We start from the raw sequence: 25,756 nt of genomic DNA, 5'->3' as shown, positions 1-25,756 counted from the left end.
ACCCCTGGTCCCAACATCAGTTAGTGGTGGTATGGCCTGTCTTTTTGAGTTCACTGCTGTGACTGCCTCTGAGGTTCTGAGTGCTCTGAGGAGACTGGACAGAAAAAAAGCTGCTGGACCTGATAATGGTGACCCTTTTTTCTTAAATTTGGCTGCTGATTTTATTGCCGAGCCTCTAGCGCATATTTTTAATCTGAGTTTTATCAGCAATAAAATACCCAAAGTTTGGAAGTCTGCATTCGTTCTTCCCCTGTTAAAAGGAGGCGATCCTTCTAATATAAATAATTATAGACCAATTTCTAAATTATGTGTATTAGCGAAAGTTTTTGAAAGGATCGTCAGTGATCAATTAACAGACTTCTTAGTGTCAAATAATATTTTAGCATTGTTTCAATCTGGTTTTAGAAAACAGCACAGCACTGTTACCGCCGGTCTTAAAGTTTTAAATGATTTTATTGAGGCTCTGGACAGTAAGAATCATTGTGTAGCTCTTTTTATAGATTTATCCAAAGCCTTTGACACAGTAGACCACGGACTCTTGGTTGAAATCTTACACAGCAGTGGTATTTCAAAATCGGCCACCGATTGGTTTTCTGATTATTTAACCAACAGAACTCAGTGTGTGCAGGCGGCAGGATCCACCTCCACGACTCTGGATTTGTTGAAAGGGGTGCCCCAAGGATCAGTTCTGGGTCCCATTTTATTTTCATTATATATCCACAGTCTGTGTACTGATGTGTCAAACGCATTTTATCATTTTTATGCCGATGATGCCATTATTTATTGCTGTTCACCCTCACTAACTCAGGCTTTTGACTTTTTACAAGCTGCTTTTAATGTTGTTCAGTCTCGTCTGAGGACCCTGAAATTGGTTTTAAATACAGAAAAAACCAAGCTCATGGTCTTTTCAAATTCCAGTGTGTTACCAACAAACATGCCAACCGTTGTAACGCTTCAGGGTAACACCATCCAGCTGCTTTCTAATTATAAGTATTTGGGGTTCCTTCTTGACCGTGAGCTTTCCTTTAAGGCACATATTACAAAATTAATTGCTAAACTCAGGGTGAAACTCGGATTCTTTTATAGAAATAGAACTTGTTTTTCGCTCGGAGCCAGGAAACTGCTTGTTTCAGCTACGTTTCTCCCTCTGATTGACTACGGAGATGTGCTGTATATGGGGGCTCCTCTCAAGTGTCTCCAATCTTTAAACAGTGTCTATCACAGCACCTTGAGGTTTGTCACTGGTGATGGTCGCCTTACACATCATTGTGACTTATATGTGAAATCAGGACTGCCCTCTTTAAGTGTGTACACGTATACACACTGGCTGATCCTGATTTATAAGGCTCTGCTTGGCTTAGTCCCAACATACTTAAGTACTTTACTCCAGAGAACTGAAAGTCAGTATGCCTTGCGATCGTGTGACATCCTCCATCTCTCTGTTCCCCGTGTGAGAACTGAACTGGGGAAGAAAGCATTCTGTTTTGCAGCCCCCACAGCGTGGAATCTTTTACAGGCTGAACTAAAGCTCTCGGAACTCATTCCTTTTGGAGCCTTTCGGTCCTTGCTGTTGGACAAAGAGCGTGAGACCACAGAACAGTGCCTTTGTTTTAAATAGCGTTTTTATGTATTTTATTACTAATCACTTGCACTTTACAAAGTATGTGTGTTAATATACATTGTATGTAATCTTTTAGATCTGTATATTTTATCACATGTGACGTGTGCTGCTGACCTCTTGGCCAGGTCACCTTCGTAAAAGAGATCCTGATCTCAATGGGTTTTTATCTGGTTAAATAAAGGTTAAATAAATGAAAAAATAAAACGGGGCAAGATTTTTTTTTTAATCTACTAATTTTATTTCTACTACGTTCCACTATGTGTATGCTAGCAGCCCCGCCTCCACCCACTGAGACAAAGACGCTGTGTGACTGACAAAAGGGCTCACTCCGTTCATGCCATTGCTCCATGGAACAAAGGTGCTGCAAGCAATGCACAGAGTGAACCGTCTTCCTGCCAGACACGCATGCACGTTGTATTGATCATCGTATTGATGATCCACTTCGTTTGCATCGATTGTGTCATTTATTCATGCATTTCTTTGCAATCATGCCAGGCCCAGTGGCCCCCACACAGGGTTGCCAGGCCCAGTGGCCCCCACACAGGGTTTTTTTCTGAAGCAGCAATCTTGTCATGTTTTTGCTGTTCTTTTGCTTCATTGTGTTGCTCCAATGCGCCACACACCACAGGTGCAGCAAGGTGCATATGAGGGCAGATGCGGGGGTGGTTTGGGGTCCTTTAAGCACATTCTCATCTGGAAACACTGCTCTAGTTTTGTGTATCTGGTATATTTGTGGGAGGGGGGCTGAGTCTACTCTTTATGTTCCAGCATAATCCCAGATCTGGCCTGGTGTCTCACCCCCCCCCCCAACAAGCACCCATCAGAGAAAGTGACGTAGAGCGTGAGATTAAGCGTTGCTTGTTGCTTTCAAGATTCAAGATTGAAGAGTTGTATTGTCATATGCACAGTAAAACAGGTGGTTTTGCTTTGCAATGAAATTCTTGTTCTGCTCATTCTCCCAGCAGAAAGAACGAAAGAAAAACACATGAAACATCAGCGAAGACGACAGGCCTGCTTCTCGCTCCGTGTTTCTTCCTGTTTATTCAACACTTGGCCGCTGACACGAGCAATGACAGCTGATATCTTGTTGAAAAACACACCATCCGCCATCCGGCCTTCAGGACACAGCATCGTTTCTTACCCTTTCTTTAAAAAGTCCAAAAACAGCCAAACAAATGAAATAATAGAAATAAAGTCATGCATATAGTAACCCTGACCCCAACCCTAATAATACATGAAGTAATAGTACAACTGCCATCATTAGCATCACGTGGACGTGGCGCCATCTCGCGGCATCTCCACGGCGGCTACAATTGAAAGAGGTCAAAGGGCATCCACTGACATGTGATTATCACAGTGGCTCTTTTTATTCACTTGATTATGTTATGAAAGCCTGTGGTCAAATGGAGTCAAGCAAAGTGCTTGGGATTCCATTTGGACAACACGAGGATGACTTGATAGCACGGGACAGTACATCAGCGCTGCTGGTAACTGACGTATTTCATTGACTCATTCCATCACAGCCATTTGTCTTCATTTTAGACCATTTGTGCTGATCTTCCAAGGCACACGCAATATTGTGCTGTATGGCAAGAGAAACATGGAACCTACCAACAGCTTTCATCAGGAAAAGTTGGTTTCTACCTTTTTGCCTTCTTTAGTAATCAGCAGTAGAACAGAGGTAGGTTTCAGGAAAATATCAGTTCCCAACTAAATCAGAAAATCAAATCAAGTCAAGCACAACTTTCACTTTGACACAAATGTTTTCCTTTAGTGACGGCTCCAATATCTTAACAACTACACTAACATAAACAACACAAAAAAATAATTTATTTACAAATACAACATTTACAATTTTCCCATTTGGAACGGAACTATGTGTGTGCACACGCTAAAATGTCCCTACAATGCGTAACCTTATGCACGCGACGCTCCTCCACGCTCTCTCACTTTCTCCTTGCTGTTAACGCATGCAAAACATCCGTGCCGAGCTCTTTTAAAATGCACTTCTGCCACCTCGTGGCTTCTCGCGCAAAAAAAAAACGAGAAATACGTCTTTGGTATTGAATGACTGAATCACGTTGCAACTTTGTCAAGCCAAATCTTTGCGTTGTGACACAACAGCGTCCCACACGGAGTCTGCCGCTCATCAGTAAGTTTATGCGGTGCAATTCCAACAGCACGACTACAGTAACGTATTTGTATCTCCGACTCACAAACATGTTTGTAGGCTGCTCGTCCTCATTGGCACTAGACCACATCGAGGTGCATTCACTGACACTCCCAACCTCTATCATGCGTGTACGCGTGTAAGTGGATATTCTCGTCCCTCGCTTACATTTACTAAGTATGCTAGAAATACATCTACATTCATAAGCAGGGAATTCAACTTACAAACTGACAAGGTGTCATTGAACGCAACCCCTCAGGTCTCATAGTAACAGTTCGATGCTAATGTCGTGCCACCATTGAAGACTAGCGTTTTAGATTTTCACTTCATTGACCGCATAACATTGTGTCCTTTCATTCATCTTTTCCTTCATAGAATACAGTAAAAAGGGTGGATAAGTGTGCCCCGTATTGCTCTGCTGATGTAAATAAACCTTAAAAGGAGTCAAAACAAACTCAGTAGGGAGGCAGGAAGTGGAGGTGATTACTTTTATTTTGAAAACTAGTACACGGAGGAAGAAGAAAATAATTGGACAATGGCTTTTTTTTCCCCTGTACATGACAGAGTGGAAAGCACTCATTAAGCCTGGCCCGCCTGGCCCGAGTGGCAGGGGGGCGGCGTGTACGTGCCCTCCTTCACCATCTTGTCACGCTGCTGGCGGATGGCGTGCAGACGCTGGTGCTGTGAGGAGGAAGCAGTGAAGAAGACGTCAGGCACAGGAACCTGGATTTTCGAGTGCACGTCGACATGCTGAGGTGCTTCTGCAGCGTAATCCAGTCCCAAAAATAACTGATTTTGTTGTCTCTCGGAGCGAAGGGAGACCACGAGAAAAAAAAAGTAGAGTACTCACCAGCTTCTGCCGGTGCATGCACTCGTAGAAGTCCTCAAACTCCAGCTGGCACTCCTCCTTGGCACGGGTCTGCCCGATGCCGTGGGAGCACTCGATCCACTCCTTCTCGAAGGCGTGGCAGCGCGCCGCCCGCTTGTAGGGCTGCTCGCCGCTCTGCAGCAGCAGCCAGCGGTCCACATTGATGCCCAGACGCGACTGCAGGTCCAGGAAGGGCATTGTGCCAACGGGGGAGGCGAAGCTGGAGAAACGTAAGAAAAATGAAGACGATTGTCGGCTTTGTTGGGATGTTTTGCAACCCTGGCTGACTTGTGCTTTCTTTCATCAACTTGCAGCATTTATCTCATGCACTTGTGGTTTGAGTTGTCTTTTTTGTATTTCAAACATTTTTCTTTTGCATTTGTTGTCGAGTGTGCTTCTGCTTTTGGCTCCTGTTTGTGTTTGGAGCATTTCAACAGTGACATAAACACTTGATTAAAACACACACAACTTGCCTCGTCCTTGTACACACAGTGAACATGGACATGACAATTATGATTAAATATTCGAATGTTTAACTGTAAGAGGAGGATTTTAATACAGTTAACATGCTAGCTGAATGAACATATGTACGATGAAAGCTACACTAAATGTTACTTAAATGTCATCGCTGACGCCAAACTTCTAGCATAAATCTACACAATGTTAATATTTTAGCTACAGTACTCACTGTCACAAAAGCTCCAAGCAACCACTAAGTGCTGACGTTTTCTGTCAAATGATCACAATGTCAAATACACTCGGTCCCCAACTTACGAACACCCGACTAGCGAACACTTGCGGATACGAACACAAGCCCACTGGTCTATATTTTATTTTATTTTGCCTTGTAGTCGCTCAATCAGTATTTATACTGCTACTGTACATGCTTGACCAGTAGAGGGCACTGTGACACTGCTAATGGGACCAACACAGGAAGAGTTAGACTGGGGAGATACAGTGTAAAGCTAAATGGAAAGCTAAATGATACAACCCGGACAGAGCGTGTGATTAAAGTTGATGAAGAGTTAATAGGCCTGCTTAATTCTACACCACCCACAGAACACTACCTCTTTTAGAAGAGTCTAACCATCACCACCATTTATCCTTTTTTTCAATAACTCCTCCTCCTCCTCCGCAACGACGTATGCTGGACCACTCCTCTTCAAAGGTAAATAACATTTATCATTACGTATTATTATATCACTTTAATATTGTTTTTTTCATTAATTATCCTGGTTTAATATTACTACTGCATCCAAACTCATATTTACATACATTCACATGTACTGTATATGTATACACGTACATGTAGTACCTATATCATTGGTAATATTACCTTTTCCCCTACTTAAGAACAATTCCACTTAAGAACAGTGGTCTGAAACCAGTTGTGTTCGTAAGTTAGGGACCTAGTGTAGTACTAAGACAAAATGAAGGCATTACATGTTGAAACATTTATTACTCAAGGGGGAATGTTGGCTACCGTATTTATTAGCACGTTAGCTAGCCAAACGCTACCCTTCAATGACAGCCACATTAATAGCACGTCCATATCGCCAAACATTCTCCATCACCGGCGTAGGTGATGAATTGCAGCACAATTTATCTAACGAGCGAAACTGACATTAAAATCCCGAAATGTCACAGAAAAAAATAATATTACCGTGTTTTGCTGTTATGTCGCGTTAACCTTTCACCGGAAGCACGCGAGCTGCTTTGCGACTCTTCTGAAAGGTGCCGTAAAGAGACAGAACGTGTCGTGAAGCGATACGGTTTTATAGTGACGGTCGAGTATTCAATGAGTCGTTCAAAACTGGCAATGTTTTTACTGAACCGGGAGTCGCAAGTATTTACGTGTACGGTTACGTGTTACATACATCTTTAAACAGAATGAAACACATAAAATGCAGTTATATTTAAATGTAAACAACCATAGGTAGAGGGCAATGATGCATTAATCTAGGCCGACCGAATGTAGACGCGTTCTGCACATGCGTAGAAGCAAGTTGACCCGATTGCGTTCCGGGTACGTATTACGCAGTCACAAGCGCGCTGAATCATACGTCGACGTCAGCGCCGTATTGGATGTGGCAAGAGAGAACGTGGAAGCTGCTGAAGTTGACGCCATATTCGATATGGCAAGAGAGAACGGGGAAGATGCCTAATTCATGAATTATACCAACCGATTTACAGTCCAAACAAGATCTCACGGGATTACCTTCACAGATAAGGCTGAAAGAATACTTTTGTATGATTGTATTTAGCCATTATAACGTCATTTTACCAAGACAATCTGTTGACTTTGTGGCATAATGCTGTGGATTCCCGCGGTGCAAACAAACGAATCGCTGCACGGGCCAACCAACTCAATTAGGTGTTTGCGTGGATGTCTATGGGAGTCATGCGCGCGGTAACACTTGACAATCTAGTGCGCGATTCACTCACTATAGTGAATCGCGCACGTTAACAACGTAAGTCAATAAAAGGAGTTGTTTCCCATCACTCGTTACGGTCGTCGCCGTTAACTACCGCCATCTTGTGGACAGGAGTGAGTAAAGACAAGCCAATGGTGGTGTGAGTAAGTTAGATAGCATTGTTTATGAACATTGCATGTCGTTTCTTTTTTGAAATAAGTAACAATGACACATAGGTTTGGTAAACATCAGATTGTGTTTATTTCCCCCCCACAAAATGTCATTCACAGTCCTGTGTGTGCGTCCTCACACCAGGCGAGGCTTCGACAGTGACAGGAAGTACACAAACACTCTTATATTGCTATCCATACACTCTCCAGCTTTTCATCCACATTGGGACAGGTGGGTGATTCCAGTCGACGCTCAGCCACACCCTGGCGGGGGGGGTCCTTACATTCGAGTGGTTTGTCACAGAAACAAGTGATAAGTGCAGCAAATGAAACAAGCAGCTGAAGGCAAAAAAAAAAAAAGCTATTCGACGTGAAGACGCTTCCCAAGTTGATTCCTCGCAGACTGAAGGAAGACCTGCTAGGAAACCTTTTTCTTTTTGTTTTTTTGAAGCCAAGCACAGAGGTGACCAATGCTGACAAACAAGTCAGGCCGGTGAGAACGATTAAGACCAGTGTTTGGCTCCAAAACCACAAGTCAAATAATCCTAATCAGAATCATGTTGTCACTTGGGGTTTTTGGAGCCAAACGCAAACACAAAAGGCATCCTGGTGTGAGATCGATTTTGGTTGTGTGCGACTGAAATGCAAACTCTCATAGCGACACCTGACGATGATGATAAGGAAAAAAAGGTAGGTTTGGGTAAAGTGCACAAGTGCGCATTCAAAACAAAAATGAACATCCAGCTGTGTTTTGCTGTCAATTCTTCTGGAAATGTTGATGAATTTATTCCTAATTAGTGGACATTCCTGTTTTGTGTTTGTGTGTACTTGAACATGCACGTAAACTTTCCATTCCAGGCTCACGCACGCAGCAAAGCATCCCATCTCACCTTTGCCCGAGCGTAATTACCTGTCGACACACACGCACACACGCTGTCGTTCACGCATCATGTGATCTCCCTCCGCCTGTGCTCATCACCTCTTGTCAAACTTGTACCTCTTCAGTTTTTGTTTTAAGTTGCACCAGGCAAGTAAACTTGAGTCAGGGTCTTACAAATCTCAGAGGTAGAACTCTGACAATGTTCTCAGATTGTCAGGTGGACAGACACAAGATGGCGTCTGCAGGAGGCAAAAGCAGCAAATGAGAAGAAAGAGGAAGAAAAAAAAAGGTGGGATGATTGTTGTGCGTCCCTGAGTGCTGCCGGTCTCTCACACGTACAGGATGACGCTGCCGTCTGCAGGACAGTGAAGGCCTTTGGTGGGGGGGCTCTGGGCTCGGCAGGAGGCCGGGGCGCAGACTTTGGCCCGAGGCGAGTCGCAGTCGTCGGACGTCAGCTCGGCGATGTCGTCCGACTGCGTGTCTGACATCTCCAGGTCGCTCCGGATGCTCTCGGGCTGGGCCAGCGTGACGTCTCGGAGCCCCTCCTTGATGGAGCCGCCGTGGGACAGTCCCAGGGCAGAGCCGGACAAAGCCCCGCCCCGTCTCGAGCTGCAGTCCAGGGGCTCCTCAGCTCCCGAGGCGGCGGCCACGGTGACAGGAGGGCTTGCGGGCGGCGCCAGGTCCTCCTCGCTGGTCAGGCAGAGATGGCTGGGTTTGGTCTCGATGTCCACCTGGATCTCCAGGTTGGTGCAGTCCCTGAGGACGCCACCCCCACGACACGGTGACACATGCACACATGCTAAGTGAGGATTTTTTAGATACCTGTCAGGCAGCGTGTAGGAGGAGATGATGGACCCCGCCATCCCTCGAGTGCTGGCACAGTCGCTTCCTGCCCCCAAGCTCCCCGTCTCCTTCTGGGTGGACTCTTTGGTCAGCTCCCCCGCCTGGACCTCCAGCCTGGACCCCTTCCTAGGTTAGCCTCCTTCATGTGCATGATGAAACCTTCTTCATCCTCACCTGCTGTACTTGCCCGTGCGCGTCCCCAAGGCGCCGCTAGCCAGGGTGTTGAAATGAGGTGCGTCCCCGACGGTCCCCGGGACCACAGAGAGGCCCTCGCTTGGGGATGTGGTGCTCAGACCGCTGACCGCCCCATCTAGGCTGCTCTCGCCGAGGCTGGGCGACTTGAGGGCTCGCCACGCGTCCGCCACTGCAGAAGCGGACCAGGAAATGATTATTTCTTTCTTTGGATGGCAGTCAGCGACCACGAGATGGCAGACGGTAGCTCATCAACAAGTGCCGCTTTCTACGTTGCTTCACAGGTCCTCACCTGTGATTGGTCCGTCGTCCTCATCAAAGTCAATGCGTACGCCCCGCCCCTTCCCTCTGCTCACGCCACAGCCGCCTCCTCGGCACAGTGAGATGGGCACCACGCCGTAAACGTACGCCAACATGATGGGCACGCCGATGCCTGGCCAGGGAAGAGAAGACACGAGCGTTTGCGTCTTGTCGCTCTTTTGCTTCTTTTGCTTTTTATATCCACTTTCTCACCCACGCTGACGGCGGCGATGACGGGGGCGGAGAGCACGGACAAGGCCACGCCCGCCGTGATGGCCAAGTTCCTCCTGTGGCGAGACGCCTTCTTCAGCTCGTAGTGAGCATGGATCTGCAGCAAACAAACAAACGCTTGACACACGCCTGCCCAATGTCATGTGCCTGTCCTGTAAGCATCAAATACAACTCATCTCTTCTTCTGTGCAGACACAGTGGTGTGAAAAAGTGTTTGGATGGTCTAGTCCAAGTCCTGACCTGAATCCTATTGAGATGCTGTGGCATGACCTTCATGCTGGAAAAACCTCCAATGTGGCTGAATGACAACAATTGTGCTAAATTCCTCCCCAGCGCTGGAAGAGACACATTGCAAGTTGATGCAGTTGTTGCTGCTAAGGGAGGGCCAACCACTCATTAGCTTTGGGGGGGGATCACTTTTTCACACAGGGGCCCTCTTTCTCCCTTAATAGTGTTGTCATTGACTAATATTTACATTAGTTTGGTGATCTGAAACATTGAAGTGTGACAAACGTGCAAAAACATTTTTTTTTAAAGGAATAAGGAAGGGGCCAACACTTTTTCACACCACTTTATATATGCTACGTATGGTATATATGCTATGTATGGTATATATGCTATGTATTGTATATATGGTATATATGCTATGTATGGTATATATGCTATGTATTCAAGATTCAAGAGAGTTTTATTGTCATGTGCTTCGTAAAACAGCAGTTATACTATGCAATGAAAATCTTATTCTGTTCATTCTCCCAAGAAAAGAAAGAAAACACAAGAAAGAATAAGAACATAAGAAACATAAACACATAAACATAAATACCAATAAATTAAGCAACAAAAACAGAAGAGACATTAATACAAATAAATAATACAAATAAATAAATAAAGTGCTATGAGTGTGTGCTTGTGTTGCGTGTGGCGTGTGAGTGCTTCGTTAAGAAGCCTGATGGCCTGTGGGTAAAAGCTGTTTGCCAGCCTTGTGGTCCTGGACTTCAAACTCCTGTAGCGTCTGCCTGACGGTAGGAGTGTGAATAATGAGTGTTGTGGATGTGTGCTGTCCTTGATGAGGTTGTGTGTTCTTCGTAGGACTCTAGTTTTATAAATGTCTTGCAGTGAGGGGAGGGCTGCCCCAACAATGTTCTGTGAGGTCTTGATCACCCGCTGGAGTGCCTTCCTATCACGTGTTGTACAGTTACCGTACCAAACAGTGATGGAGGCGGTAAGGACACTTTCGATAGTGCATCTGTAGAAGCAACTGAGGATTGTGGTGGACATGCCAAATTTCCTCAGTCTTCTCAGGGAGTACAGTCTCCTTTGGGACTTCTTCATAATTTGTTGGGTGTTGTGAGACCAGGTGAGGTCCTCGCTGATGTGTGTGCCAAGGAACTTGAAGGTTTTCACCCTCTCCACCTCAGTCTCATCAATAAACAGGGGTCTATGCGGCTCCTTTTCCCTTGTTCTTGGGTCAATGATCATCTCTTTGGTCTTATCTGTATTGAGAAGGAGATTGTTATCACGACACCAAGCTATGAGGTCCGCCACCTCTCTTCTGTATGACGTTTCAACACCACCAGTGATCAGTCCGATGACTGTAGTATCATCCGCAAATTTAATGATGTGTGGTATATATGGTAAACTTTATATGCTATGTATGGCATATATGCTATGTATGGTATATATGCTATGTATGGTATATATGCTATGCATGGTATATATGGTATATATGCTATGTATGGTATTTTTGCTATGCATGGTATATATGGTATACTGTATATGCTATGTATGGTATATATGCTATGTATGGTATATATGGTATACTGCAGTGTTTTTCAACCTTTTTTGCGCAAAGTCACATTTTTTTAATTGAAAAAACCAAGGTGGGCACACCCACAGCCGAAAATACTAACAAATGAACTCTGTAACCTACATTGACAACATAAAAGTTGTTCTCATCACTGTGTCAGTGTAGGAATCAAACAAAAAGTATTTTAGAATCATTCACATTTCTCCTCACTCAGTGTGAAACCTGGACTGTTTGATGAAACAGAGCTAATATCCTGGCAGGAATCGAAGAAAGGCACACACGACGCTCTTCCTCAACAACTCTCAGGCTCTTGTGGAGATGGTGTTTAAGCTTACTTGGGACCAGAGCATTGTTGGATATCTTTCGCCACACACCAAGCACAACGTAGTCGTTTCCTTGCATCCCCAGTGAAAGTAAATCCAAATGAAAGACAGCTAGTGTTGCCTCGTGCAAGAGATTTTGCTTCAGCTAGCCGTCTTTGCTTTCTTTTGACCTCCACTCATACTTGAGCCTTCATCTGAGTCCGAATTTTTCCCAGGGTGCAGTTCAGAGTTAGCATCTTTCCTTTTCAAAAACTTGTCCATGACTGTTTGGCTCGCCACAATTCCGCTGTCATCGCCATCTGACATCCATGCATTGGTTCTTTAGCCTGTACAAAGGAGTTAGCTACCTGCTGCCACCTACTGATATGGAAGTGTATTACATGGCTACTCTGCCGATCACTACTCGACAGCACAGACACTCGGCAACGGCACAATATTTGCGAATAATAATTAGGTGAAATTGGATACTTTCCCATGGCACACCAGACAATCCCTCACGGCACACTAGTGTGCCACGGCACAGTGATAGAAAACACTGGTATACTGTATATGCTATGTATGGTATATATGCTATGTATGGTATATATGGTATATATGCTATGTATGGTATATATGCTATGTACTGGTATGTACATGGTACTCTGCAGCACAGGTGCCCCTCAGGGTACGGTGCTCTCCCCTTTCCTCTTCACCCTCTACACCTCGGACTTCACACACAACTCCACACAGTGTCACATCCAGAAGTTCTCCGACCACACAGCCATTGTTGGTTGTGTTTCAGAGGGGAATGATCTGGAATACAGGACGGTCATCAGGGACTTTGTCAGCTGGAGTGAGCTTAACCAGCTGCAGCTCAACACCAGCAAGACAAAGGAGATGATCATTAACTTCCAGAGGAAAACACCTCACTTCACACCGGTGAACATCCAGGGAGCGGACATAGAGTTGGTAGACAGCTACAAATTCCTGGGTGTTCACCTTAACAACAAACTGGACTGGTCCGTCAACACCCACGCCCTCTACAAGAAGGGCCAGAGTCGCCTCCACCTGCTGAGGAGACTGAGGTCCTTTGGTGTGTGCAGGACTCTTTTACGGACCTTTTATGACTCTGTGGTGGCCATCTTCTATGCTGTGGGCTGCTGGAGAGGGGGAAGCACGGACAGGGACAGGAGCAGGATCAATAGGCTGATCAGGAGAGCGAGCTCTGTCCTGGACGGTCCTCTGGACTCCGTGGAGGAAGTGGGGGAGAGAAGGATGTTGGCTAAGCTGACATCCATCATGGACAACACCTCTCACCCGGTACATGACACTGTGGGTTCCCTTAGCAGCTCCTTCAGCAGCAGACTGTTACACCCACGGTGTAAGAAGGAGAGGTTCCGCAGGTCCTTCATACCGACCGCTATCAGGCTCTACAACACCTGCACCACCTGAACCATGTTGTAGTCACTATGTATTCTTTACACTGTACTCTTTACTTGCGTATCTTGCTTGGTTGCTGCTGTAACAAGTTAATTTCCCCGCTGTGGGATAAATAAAGTACATACATACATATGGTATATATGCTATGTATGGTATATATGCTATGGTATGGTATATATGCTATATATGATATATATGCTATATAAAATGTAACTAATATGTGTGTGTGCCTTTGGGTGAAGTGACATAAATGTGAGGAACAAAAGTTGTGAAAGAACAGGACATTTTTTGACAAAATGATGCAGCAAATTACCAGAAGGGATCTTGCGAAATGAATGGAAAAAATATGTAAAAAGAAATCATTAAAAAGGTACCAAAAAATACCCAAATTTTTTTTGATAAAATACAAAATAATTAACATCGTAAATCAGAAAAAAACAAATAGAAAAAAACAATAAATGCAATCAAAATGAAAGCTTCACAATAAAAACAATGAGTGTAGTTCTTGCAGATAAAATGATGAAAAAAATATGAAATAAAAGTAAAAACATATATTTGAAAAATAATTTCAATTTAATTGAAAAAATAAAAGTAAAGTAAAGAAATCTTAGAAGGAGTGTGTGGTTATTGCAGAAAGGATGATCAGTGGTGTAAATGTAGAGCCAGAAAAAGTACTACAGTATAGTACCACCAGTGTACATCAAAGTAGTACTGCATGTAGTATAAAGTCGTGTAAGTGAGCGAGTTTGTATGTGAAAAAGAAGAAAGGCGTGTCTGACCTTGCGTCCCACATAAACGGGTATGCCGATGACCATGGCGGGGATGGCAATGCCGGCGATGAGCGTGATGCCGACAGGGGCGCCGATGAGGGTGCCGAGCTGCCACAAGATCTTCTTCTTCCTGCTCCAGGGTTTCTTACCCCAGAAGGTGCAGCCGGACGGACTGCGGAGGAGAAGTGCGGATGGTGAGGATGTTTCTTTTGGGGGGGGGGGGCAGCGCTACCTTAGGTAATGCAGGTCAGAGATCTCCTTCATGCACAGCCAGCAGAACTCGCAACCGCACACGGCACACGTCATGTGGTTGCAGCTTCCGTCGTTCATCTTGATGATGTAGGCGCCGCAGCGGGGGCACGGCTTGATGTCATCAGCTGAGGCGAAAGAAGAGTAGAAATGAGGAGGTATTGACTGTGTAGTGCTGGCAGTGGGGGGGCATTCTGACAGGTGAAATGTATATTCCATATGTCCAGCATGTGTGTGCTTTACCAGGGCCTTGCTCTTGCGTGTAGCTGGGTGAGTGGTTGCTGTGCGTGTGCAGGGACTGCGCCCTCTGCTGGCGGGCCGAGTCGCAGGTCTGGTTGGGGTGCCAGGCCTGCTTGCAGTGGTAGCAGAACTCGGCGCCGCAGCCTTCTCTGCGGCACACCAGCCGGGGACAGCTGGCACAGCCCGAAGCGATGACGGCAAACCTGAAGACGGCATGAGGAAAAGACACCAGCGTGAACAACGCTGGACACAAAGACACCAGAAGACGCAGGACAATGCAAAAGGTCACATGACCCAACATGCGGGCGCAGCAGGACACATCTAGGGGGTTTTCAAATGCCAACATGCTGTCTTCTGTTTGGGAATGCTGCTTAGGACACACACACACACACACACACAGAGCTCCACTGGTGTGTGCCAATGTGTTCAATGAAGTCCCGTCACCCCTGGCAACGCACCCTCTATTTTGCATCCGTGGTCGCCATAGCAACTGACAGCAGGCGCAGACAGCACTTGATAGGCCGGTCGTGCACGCCGAGGCCTCGCCGCCCAACCGGAGCTGATTGGCAGCAGGAAGCACGGACCCCACCCCACCGTGAGCAAACATTTCCAAATCAATCACACAATCAATGACAAAGTGCATCATCAATCCAGTGTATGGCCATGTGCACCTTGGCACCTTTGGTCTATACAACAACGGCATGTTAGACCTTTGGTCAGTCATACAGTCTCTTTGTCTCAGTGGCTGGAAGCATGGCCACTCGCATATGTTGTGCATGTGTATATGTTGTGTAAGTGCATATGTTGTGTATGTGTACAGTATATGTTGTGTATGTGTGTATGTTGTGGAAGTGTATATGTTGTGTATGTGTGTATTAGGATTAGGATTGTACTTTATTATTATTATTATTATTATTATTTATCCCACAGGAGGGAAATTCACTTGTTACAGCAGCAAGCAAGATACGCAAGTAAAGAGTGCAAAATAAGGTAAGATAAAATATAGGTATAAAGATATCAAAAGTACTTATTTCACATGAAATTGCAATATGGTACTGTAAAAAAGTGACCCTGTTGTAAACAGTACTGTAGAGTACACATTGAACTGTAATGAAAAAAATTTAATAGAGATAACAATAATAAAGTGTGAGTAACCAATACTATAAGTACAGTTACAGAGGGGGTAAAGTGACATAGTGACTACAACATGGTTCAGGTGGTGCAGGTGTTGTAGAGCCTGATAGCGGTCGGTATGAAGGACCTGCGGAACCTCTCCTTCTTACACCGTGGGTGTAACAGTCTGCTGCTGAAGGAGCTGCTAAGGGAAACAACAGTGTCATGTAGCGGGTGAGAGGTGTTGTCCATGATGGATGTCAGCTTAGCCAACATCCTTCTCTCCCCCACTTCCTCCACGGAGTCCAGAGGACCGTCCAGGACACAGCTCGCTCTCCTGATCAGTCTATTGATCCTGCTCCTGTCCCTGTCCGTGCTGCCCCCTCTCCAGCAGCCCACAGCATAGAAGATGGCTGAGGCCACCACAGAGTCATAAAAGGTCCGTAAGAGAGTCCTGCACACACCAAAGGACCTCAGTCTTCTCAGCAGGTGGAGGCGACTCTGGCCCTTCTTGTAGAGGACGTGGGTGTTGACGGACCAGTCCAGTTTGTTGTTAAGGTGAACACCCAGGAATTTGTAGCTGTCTACCAACTCTATGTCCGCTCCCTGGATGTTCACCGGTGTAAAGTGAGATGTTTTCCTCTAGAAGTTAATGATCATCTCCTTTGTCTTGCTGGTGTTGATTTGTAGCTGGTTAAGCTCACTCCAGCTGACAAAGTCCCTGATGACCGTCCTGTATTCCAGAACATTCCCCTCTGAAACACAACCAACGATGGCTGTGTCGTCAGAGAACTTCTGGATGTGACACTGTGTGGAGTTGTGTGTGAAGTGCGAGGTGTAGAGGGTGAAGAGGAAAGGGGAGAGCACTGTACCCTGAGGGGCACCTGTGCTGCAGAGTACCATGTCAGACACACAGTGATGGAGCCTCACATACTGTGGTCTGTTGGTGAGGTAGTCTATAATCCATGCAGTCAGGTGTTGGTCTACTCCCACACTCTCCATCTTCACTCTGAGTAGTGACGGCTGGATGGTGTTAAAGGCACTGGAGAAGTAAAAAACATGACCCTCAAAGCGCGGCCGCTGTCCTCCAGGTGTAGCAGTGATCTGTGCAGCAGGTAGATCACTGCGTCGTCCACTCCGATCCCAGGCCGGTAAGAAAACTGCCGGGGGTCCAGCTGAGTTCCCACCAGGGGTCGCAGGTGCTGCAGGATAATCCTCTCCATGGTCTTCATCTGGTGAGAGGTCAAGGCAACAGGTCTGAAGTGGTTAGGCTCCTTGGGACGTGGTGTCTTTGGTACCGGGACACAGGAGATCTCCCACAGGGCCGGGACTTTCTCCAGGCTCAGGCTAAGGTTGAACAAGTGCCTGAGAACTCCACACAGCTGGTCAGCACAGTCCTTGAGGATTCTCGGGCTGATGGCGTCCGGTCCCGGTGCCTTCCTTGCCTTGATCTTCTTTAGTTGACTCCTCACCTGATCATCAGTTATGGAGAAGGGAGTAGAGGATGGCTGGGGTGGGGGTGTGGGGGTGAAGAGTGGTGGTGAGAGTCTCAGGGGGGGTTGAGAGGGGAGTTGTGAAGTGATGAGGGGGGGAGGAGTGGGCTGGTAGGGGTTGGGTGTAGAGGGTGGCAGGCTGAAGAGTGGAGGGGCAGGGGGGGCTGTCCCGGGAAGATGTGAAGAGGGGGCGGGGGAGTAGGGCAGGGGGAGGGGCCTGACTCAAATCTGTTGAAAAACAGATTGAGTTCATCTGCCCAGATCTTGTCCCCACTGGCTTGGTCTCTCCCCACTCTTTTACCATGGCCTGTGATGGTCTGCGGGCCTCTCCAGACTTCCCTGGCATTATTCTGCTCCAGCCGCTTCTCCAGTTTCCTCCTGTAGCAGTCCTTCCCCTTCCTGATGTTATGCCGGAGTTCCTTCTGGACTCTGCACAGCTCCTCCTTGTCCCCTGAGTTGAAGACCCTCTTCTTCTTATTCAGCAGGGCCTTAATCTCAGAGGTCACACCGCACCAACTTGGAGGGCACAGTGTTCTTCACACAGAAGTTAATGTAGTCTGTGATGCAGTGTGTCATGCTGTCAACGTCACTGCCATGGGGACTGCAGAGCGCTTCCCTGTCTATTGTCTGGAAGCAGTCTCTGAGCCTAGCACTGCTCTCCTCAGACCACTGCCTCACAGGCCTCTTCACAGGGGGTTGTCTATTCACTACTGGAGTGTAGTCTGTGACGAGATGGACGAGGTTGTGATCAGAATGACCCAGCGGAGGTGGGGGGGGTGAGGTGTATACATCCTTGAACGTTTGCATACAGAAGGTCCAAAATTTTATTGTCTCTAGTGTGGCATTTCACATACTGGGTGAAGGTTGGAAGAGCAGAGGACAGGGAAGCATGATTAAAGTCACCAGAGATGAGGAGGCGGAATTGGGGGTGCTGGTTCTGAAGTGGAGAGACGATGGTGTGGATCTGCTCTACAGCTGCAGCAGCGACCGCTGAGGAGGGGGGATGTACACAGTCACAGCAATAACATGTGAAAACTCCCTCGGGAGGTAGTATGGCCGCATGCTAACCGATAACAGTTCCAAGTCTCTGGTGCACAGTTGCTCCTTCACACTAATGTGTCCCGGGTGGCACCATCTATCATTCACAAACACAGCAATTCCCCCTCCCTTCTTCTTACCGCTCTCCGTTGCATTCCTGTCCACTCGTACCAGCTGGAATCCGTCCAGTGTGACGTGTGAATCCGGAGAAAGTTCACCCAGCCACGTCTCCGTGAAGCACATGAGGCTGCATTCCCGGTACTCCCTCTGCAGTCGGGTCAGTGCCATTAGCTGGGGAGAGATCTTATGTTCCCCATGATGACAGACGATAGCAATGGCTTGTACCGTCTTTTCCGCTTCTTGCACTTCACTCCCGACCTGCATCCTCTTCTACTCCTCCGCAGCTCCTTGGGGATCTCCAGCCTCTCTGCGCAGAGAGGGGGTGTGTGGCACAGGGCTAACAGCTGATCCCGGGTGTAAACAATGGAGCCTCGGTTGAATGGAGAGCCGTGGCGAAAGAAATTTCCCGCAGCCGGACCGAAAAGTTAAAAAAACAGCAAGGCGCAGACTACAAAAGTAACAATATGGAAGGTGGAGGGTGGCGCCTTTTCTTTAATGCATTCTCAGTGACAATTACACGGCCACACATTCCTGCACCTTTATATATATGAAGTCTTCTCCACATACAGAGATACCTGTACATATGCACACTCACAGTACATACATGCTTCCCCACATTACTCACTGAGTTAACCAGGGTGTTATTATGTTGTTGGTTTTATTACAGCGATGGTGATATCAGCAGTATGACTATAGTTTTTTTTTACAATGATGTGCATTTTTTAAAATTTTATTTATCCTTTATTTAACCAAGAGAACCTCATTGAGATTAAAAATCTCTTTTTCAAGAGTGTCCTGACCAAGAGGCAGCACAATTTACAGGTTACATCAGACATTCGTACACACATAATAATAAAAAATAAAACAATACAAACACAAGGTAATAAAATTAATCAGGTAAGGCATTTACAGTATGATAATTTCTCAAACCAAACATTTAAAAGTCTCTCAAAAGAGTAAATTGAGACCAACTGATCCAGCTTCAAGTCAGATTGGATCTTATTCCAGGAAAATGGTGCAAAATAACTGAATGCCTTTTTTCCTTGTCCTGAGTTGACTCTTGGATCTCTTCAGATCTCAAGTTATAGTGATCAGTTTCTCTGGGCAAAATATAATCACATATATACCTAGGCAGCAGTCCCAGCATAGCTTTATATACAAAGAGGTACCAATGTTTCAGCCTGCGTAAAGACAAGGAAGACCAGCCGACATCATCATAAAGAACGCAATGATATGTGAAGGATTTTAGGTTTGTAATGAACCTTAAAGCACCGTGGTAAACAGTATCAAGGGCATGTGAGGCCTTAGCTGGCGCATGCATGTATAAAATGTCACCATAATCCAACATTGATAAGAATGCTGCAGACACCAACCTCTTTTTGGCAGCAAAAGAAAGGCATGATTTTATCCTGAAAAGGAAACCCAATTTTACTTTTAATTTTTTACCAGCTGCTGAATATGAGGGGCAAAAGAAAGTGCTTCATCAAGCAAAAATCCAAGGTACTTATAGGTTGACACACGTTCAATAGGAGAACCTTGTAGTGTTATAATATTAGGCAGATTTTTTAAATTAGATTTCCAAGCATTTGTAAACAACATTACTTTAGTCTTCTCTGCATTTAAGACAAGTTTTAAGTCAACGAGGCATTTCTGAAGCAAATTAAAAGCTTGCTGCAAGTTAAAAATATCCTGAGTAGGTGTAGTTCCTGCGCAGTATAAGACCGTGTCATCAGCATAGAAATGAAACTTTGCATCTACCACAGTTTTATCAACATCATTAATATATAAAATAAACAAAAGTGGTCCCAAAACAGAACCTTGCGGTACACCTTTAGACACTTTCAATAGACCTGATGTATACCCCTCAGCCTGTAACCATTTGACAATTTTTTCTGACAGGCCAGCACTAATCAATCGTTGTTTTAAAATAAGATGATCCACAGCATCAAATGCTTTTGAAAGGTCAACAAAGAGAGCTGCACAGCGTTGTTTTTGGTCTTTATATTCAATAAAGTCATTAATAACTTTAAGAGCAGCAGAAATTGTACTGTGGCGCCTCCGAAAACCAGACTGAACATCACAAAGAATACTATGATTGACCAACTTGCATCACCTCCCTTAAGTAGCGCGTGTACATAAGCAGTTTTCCAAATACTCGGGAAGTGAACAAGCAAAGATTAAAAATATATGTCAATGGCTTGGCAATAATGTTTGCAGCAAGTTTCAAATAATAAGGCTCAATTTTGTCGGGACCTGCTGATTTTGTTATATCAAAAAGCTTCAGTGCCTTCAGCACCTCATCTTCCGTGATGGGGATAAAATTGAAAGACCTCCCTTGACAATATACATTACTGTCTAAAGAGCAATTGGTATTTAGGTTGGATGTTTCAAACAAAAAAAAAAAGGAGACAAAATGCTGGTTGAAACAATCAAGCATTTCACCTTTGTCCATAATTAAATGTGCATCTTTTAAAATGCATTGAGGTAGCTCAACACCACGATGACTTCCAGACAATGAATTTATTGACTTCCAGAACTTTTGTGGGTTACTCAGATTCTCTGAAGTTTGAGACATATAATAATCAGCTTTAGCTTTTCGAATATTTACAGTGCAAGAATTTCTTTAATGTCTAAAAGCCAACCAGTTAGAATCTGAGTTACTTTTTCTAGCTTTAGTCCATGCAAGGTCACGCTTATGAAGAAAGAAGAGCTGAAAGATCTGGTGTAAACCAAGCATTATTTCGTCCTTTGATTCGATATGTTTTGAATGGAGCATGTTTATTGATCATATCACAAAATAGTGTATGAAAGTAGCTCCAAGCAACTTCAACATCAGGAATCGTGTATATTTTCTCCCAATCGAAGTGTAACAAATCATGGAGAAATCCTTGTTCCGAGAAATGTTTTACATCACGCTTTAGTATGATTTTTGGATTCGTCTTTGGAACTTTTGCAGATCTAACAGTTGCAATAACACAATGATCACTGATGTCATTCACAAATATGGAAGCTTCAGAATATTTGTGAGGCGCATTGGTTAATATGACATCAATAAGAGATGATTTTTCAGGATCTTTTAGATTTGGAAGTGTTGGCTTGCCAACAATTTGGAAAATATTTAAAGCATCACAGAAAGATTTAAAATCATCAGAAACTGGCAATAACCAGTTCATATTCAAATCACCAAGGACAATCAATTCATTAAAGATCTTATTTGAGACAAGCTCCATTATTGCTGGCAGGGCACCACTTTCGGCAGAGGGTGGACGATAGCAGCCAATAACAGATAAGCTAAGACCTTTTGAAACTTGAAGCTTTATGGCTAAAGACTCAAACTGCTTAACAACTGATTTAGAAAGAATTACTTCAGCTTGAAACTTATTTTTAATGTACATTGCTAGCCCCCCATTTTTTTTTTAGGGCGGTCAGCTCTGTACACTTTATAACCACTGATAGCGATAGCATTGTCAGATACTGATCTATTCAACCAAGTTTCAGTTATTACAATGACATCTGCATTTGTAGACTGAGCCCAAATGCGCACCCCATCAATTTTAGGAACAAGACTACATACATTAATATGCAAGAAGCCAATGCCCGATCTTTCTTTAAAATCAGTTGGAGTCTTAGAAGCAGCATGAGTGAATGGGCCTGGGTTTGGCTGCACATTTCCTGACATAAACAATAAAAGTAGGATCAAGCACTTCCGTTTAGACAATTTCCCACTATATTCATAAAAGTTTTGTTTATCAAATCGAGAACCATAAATACTACTTGATGTATTACTAGAGCAAATACCATAAGGAGTCATAACACAGGGAAGATTATTTAGGCCCTGAACGGAAACGAGGGTGTGAAATACCTGGGGGTTGAAATACACCCCCTTAAGGGTATTATACCGCCAGACACACGGACTACACTGAACACGTTGGCTCAACTCATTACACGAGCGAATTGGCTGTGTAAATGAGTCAGAGGCAATGGATAAATAGGAACCTCCATTAGGTAGACATATGTAAATGTCTCCCTATGAGGGCAGCTCTCATACCATTGCTGGTGAAACCCAGTTGAGCTAGGACTAGGACATTCATTATGATAAAACACAGCCATGGCTTTTCCATTTCTTTGCTTAATTATTTCAAGTGTACAAAAATAATGTTAAGATTAAATTACAAAAAGAGGGATGCAAAACATCCGCTTACAAAATCACAATTCCGGATGCCTTGGTATGAGAGGGAAGATAAGACTTTAGCTTTGTTGCACAGGCCCAGAGTGGAATCAGGCTCCAAGTGGTAGCACAGGCCCAGAGTGGAAGCAGGCTCCAGATTGCTAGCTCTGACCAGTGTGGGAAGCAGGCTCCTAATGCTAGCACAGGCCCAAGATGGAAGCAGGCTCCAGGTGGTAGCACAAGCCCAGGGTAAAAGCAGGCTCCGGGTGGTAGCACAGGCCCTGGGTGGAAGCAGGCTCAAGGTGGTAGCACAGGCCTGGGGTGGAAACAGGCTCCAGGTGGTAGCACAGGCCCTGGGTGGAAGCAGGCTCCAGGTGGTAGCACAAGCCCAGAGTGGAAGCAGGCTCCAGCTTGCTAGCTCTGACAAATGTGGAAGCTGGCTTCGGATTGCTACCTCAAGCCAGTGCAGCAAGCAGGCTCCAGCCGGCCAGCTCAGACCCCACAAACCAAAAAGATTCCTCCTTTCCCTTTTCCAAGAATGCTCAAAAATGCAGATAAAATCCACCCAAAACCACCCAGAAAAATCAGACACAGACACACTTGCTGCTAGACACAGACACACTTGCTGCCATCTTATCATTATCATTAATTATCATTCTGTTCACTATCATAGATAATCATTTCGTTACTACGATTATGTGTGACTGTTTCAATGCAGTATTGTCATTGTGATCACTATCATAGTTCATCATCTCATGACTACTATTATGTGTGATTGTCTCAATGCAGCATTGTCATTGTGGTTGTTGATATTGTTTTGTCCTTTGTCCTTATGTCCTTGTTCGTCTTTATAGTTGTCACAGACATTTATTTGCTGATGTAGTTCTGTATGTTTCTGTTGTTCTGTTCTTGTTGTCACAATTGTTGTTGCGGCTGCTGTTGTCCTTGTCTCTTTTTTTTTGTTGTCCTTATCCCCATTGGTAGGCAACACTGATCATCATATAGAGAACACAAAAGGGTTTGTGGCGAGCATCAAAGACCTCAGATTGGACCACACACACTGACCAATACCTGCTTTTTGAATAAAACCATCCACTACAACATAAACCTGGGGTTATTAGGACCCTCCAACATAGAGCGGAACAAATACCAACTAGTGCTGAGGGAAGGAAAAAGGAGACAACATGTCCAGAGAGCGCTCTCAACCTGTGGGTACCCGCGGTGGGCTTTTAGCAAATGTCAAAAGAAGAGAGTAGGGAAAGAAACACAAAAGCCCACAGAAGCAAAAAAGAGAGGAGTGGTAGTCCCTTATGTAGCGGGGGTCTCCGAAAAACTCCAGAGGATCTTATGGCAACACAAAATTCCGACCTATTACAAACCAGTAAATACCCTGAGACAAAAATGAGTGCATCCTAAAGACAAGGCCCAAAAAACGAAAACAGAGCAATGTGGTCTATTCCATCCACTGTAAAGATGAGGAATGCAAAGAGCACTACATTGGGGAAACTAAGCAAATGCTCCAAAAAAGGCTTTATCAACATCGCAGGGACAATTCTAGTGGGCCTCAATCAGCAGTACATCTACACCTTAAAGCTACCAATCACTCTTTTCAGGACAGCGAGGTAAAGATTTTGGCCAAAGAAAACAGATGGTTTGAAAGAGGAGTAAAGGAAGCTATTTTTGTCAAACAACAGAACCCATCATTGAATCAGAATGGTGGTTTGAGGTTTAATTTGGACCCTGTGTTCAGCAGGTTACTGAGACCAAAACCCACAGCTCTTAGTCTTGCAAATGAGGTGGAGCCAGGGCCGAGCCAGAACAATAGACGCTAACGAGCCAGTATCAGAGTCGTTCATACCCAACTACAGGGAGCTACACTTCCCTTTGATCGGAGGTGCTAATGGCAGGAGAGGATTAGACCACAACTCCGCCCAGGCTTAGTGTAAGGAACCAATAGGAGGAGGGTGTTGGCACACCAATTCCGCCCACTCTTACTGTATTTAAGGCCTAGGCTACCAGCACTTATTAGTTCGCTGACGAAGCTCTTCGGATGAGGAGCGAAACGTCCGACACATTCTTCACAGAAGTACAGATGATGTCTCAAGAAGCCTTTTCCTCAATTATAAGATAACTGTCGCCAATGTGAGCTCCTCCATAATCATTAAGCCACAAAGTAGAACATTAAGTCTCGGTAGTCTGGTGGAAGGCCTATAGAGGTCATAGTCATTGCAGTACAATGGCAAAGCCAGGCAACCCATATAAGGACATCATTAGGATTTCAGCAGAGGACACCTATGGAGTTATCTGCGGTCACCCACTGAGTTAATCTCAGGACAGGATGATGACCAAATATGGCAGTCCAGGACGGGTCAAACAAGGACACGAGTTCAACCAAGGGGCTGAGTCATGCTGAATCAGCGCGGTTGGGGAAAGTAAAAACTATTCTGGGAAAGACACTCCTCTGGGAGGTCTTAGAATGAGGTAATGGACACTCCCATGAGCAGGCGGGGACTGAATGCAGCATAAAAAGAGGCCGCACTCAACAATCGAGGCTGGTTCCAGGCGATCTACCAAGGTGTAGCATCTCTGAAGCTCCAAGGCTCTGAAGAAAGATTGGACACAACTCGTCTGCCCAGCAGAAGGAAAGAAGACTCCGGCTGACAGATGAACCTGAGACACCAACTAAAGACTCTGTCTGTGGCGCTACCGAGAGAAGAGGTGAGCCTGAGTGAGCACGGAACCAGTCACAGCAGCGGTCCCCAACCTTGCCGCTCTCGGGAGCAACCTAGAGCCGTCACGACAACCAGGGAAGGTCGAAGGCCTGATCACCCGACGCCCGACCCGCATCAACTAGACTTATCCCCAAGAAGCGAACTCATCCTCACTGGACTTTTTGTCTTCGCTACTGGCTTCATCATAGGGGTAGGACTGAGGCACTGGCCTGCGGCCTTGCGCTTCTTTCTATCTAGGTATATGTAAATGGAGCTCATTGCGGCTAGTCTGACAGTATACCCTTATAGTTAAGAGAGTACCTGCTTCAATGCCTTTGCTAACTTTCCTAATAAAGCTTTTCGCTCTTGCACTAAGAGTTGTCACCCAGTATCTTTTTTGAGGTAAAAGAGTAAGCAGTGTGTTACAGACAAATTCCTTTGAGGTTGTTCCGGTAACTCAGTGAAGACATCCCTCTGATCGATGACAGATGAGTAAATAACCCCAGGTCCTTATCAAGAGCAACTATCCATTAAGAGAGGAAGCATTCGTAAAAGCAGAGGGTCCGGTGTCTCGTATGACCAACCGTAGGTTACTCTGGTCGTGCGCGACTCGGAT

General features: G+C 45.2%; 2 protein-coding genes across 4 annotated transcripts in view; both read right to left on the bottom strand.

The window, feature by feature from the left end:
• Positions 1-4,265: 4,265 nt before the first annotated feature.
• On the bottom strand, positions 4,266-6,486 carry ndufs5 (NADH:ubiquinone oxidoreductase subunit S5). Its single transcript, XM_054762820.1, has 3 exons — positions 6,323-6,486; positions 4,642-4,879; positions 4,266-4,472 (listed from the first exon to the last, which is right to left on the bottom strand). The coding sequence occupies exons 2-3, from the start codon at positions 4,855-4,857 to the stop codon at positions 4,371-4,373; spliced, it is 318 nt and encodes a 105-aa protein (XP_054618795.1). The 5' UTR covers positions 4,858-4,879; positions 6,323-6,486; the 3' UTR covers positions 4,266-4,370.
• Positions 6,487-6,767: 281 nt separating this feature from the next.
• rnf19b (ring finger protein 19B) overlaps positions 6,768-25,756 on the bottom strand; it is a 70,980-nt gene continuing 51,991 nt past the window's right edge. For 2 of the 3 annotated variants that reach the window (XM_054762817.1, XM_054762818.1), the window contains 7 exons: positions 14,501-14,700; positions 14,241-14,385; positions 14,018-14,180; positions 9,672-9,786; positions 9,451-9,591; positions 9,141-9,330; positions 6,768-9,080 (listed from right to left, as the gene is read on the bottom strand). In XM_054762817.1, the coding sequence (XP_054618792.1) occupies positions 8,453-9,080; positions 9,141-9,330; positions 9,451-9,591; positions 9,672-9,786; positions 14,018-14,180; positions 14,241-14,385; positions 14,501-14,700 (1,582 nt within the window). In that variant the 3' untranslated portion in view covers positions 6,768-8,452. The remainder of the gene's footprint in view (positions 9,081-9,140; positions 9,331-9,450; positions 9,592-9,671; positions 9,787-14,017; positions 14,181-14,240; positions 14,386-14,500; positions 14,701-25,756) is intronic. The other variant, XM_054762819.1, reaches the window with a different exon arrangement.

This window comes from Dunckerocampus dactyliophorus, chromosome 20 (assembly GCF_027744805.1).
Source record: "Dunckerocampus dactyliophorus isolate RoL2022-P2 chromosome 20, RoL_Ddac_1.1, whole genome shotgun sequence".
NCBI lineage: Eukaryota > Metazoa > Chordata > Actinopteri > Syngnathiformes > Syngnathidae > Dunckerocampus > Dunckerocampus dactyliophorus.
This window is presented reverse-complemented; position numbering and strand designations above follow the sequence as displayed.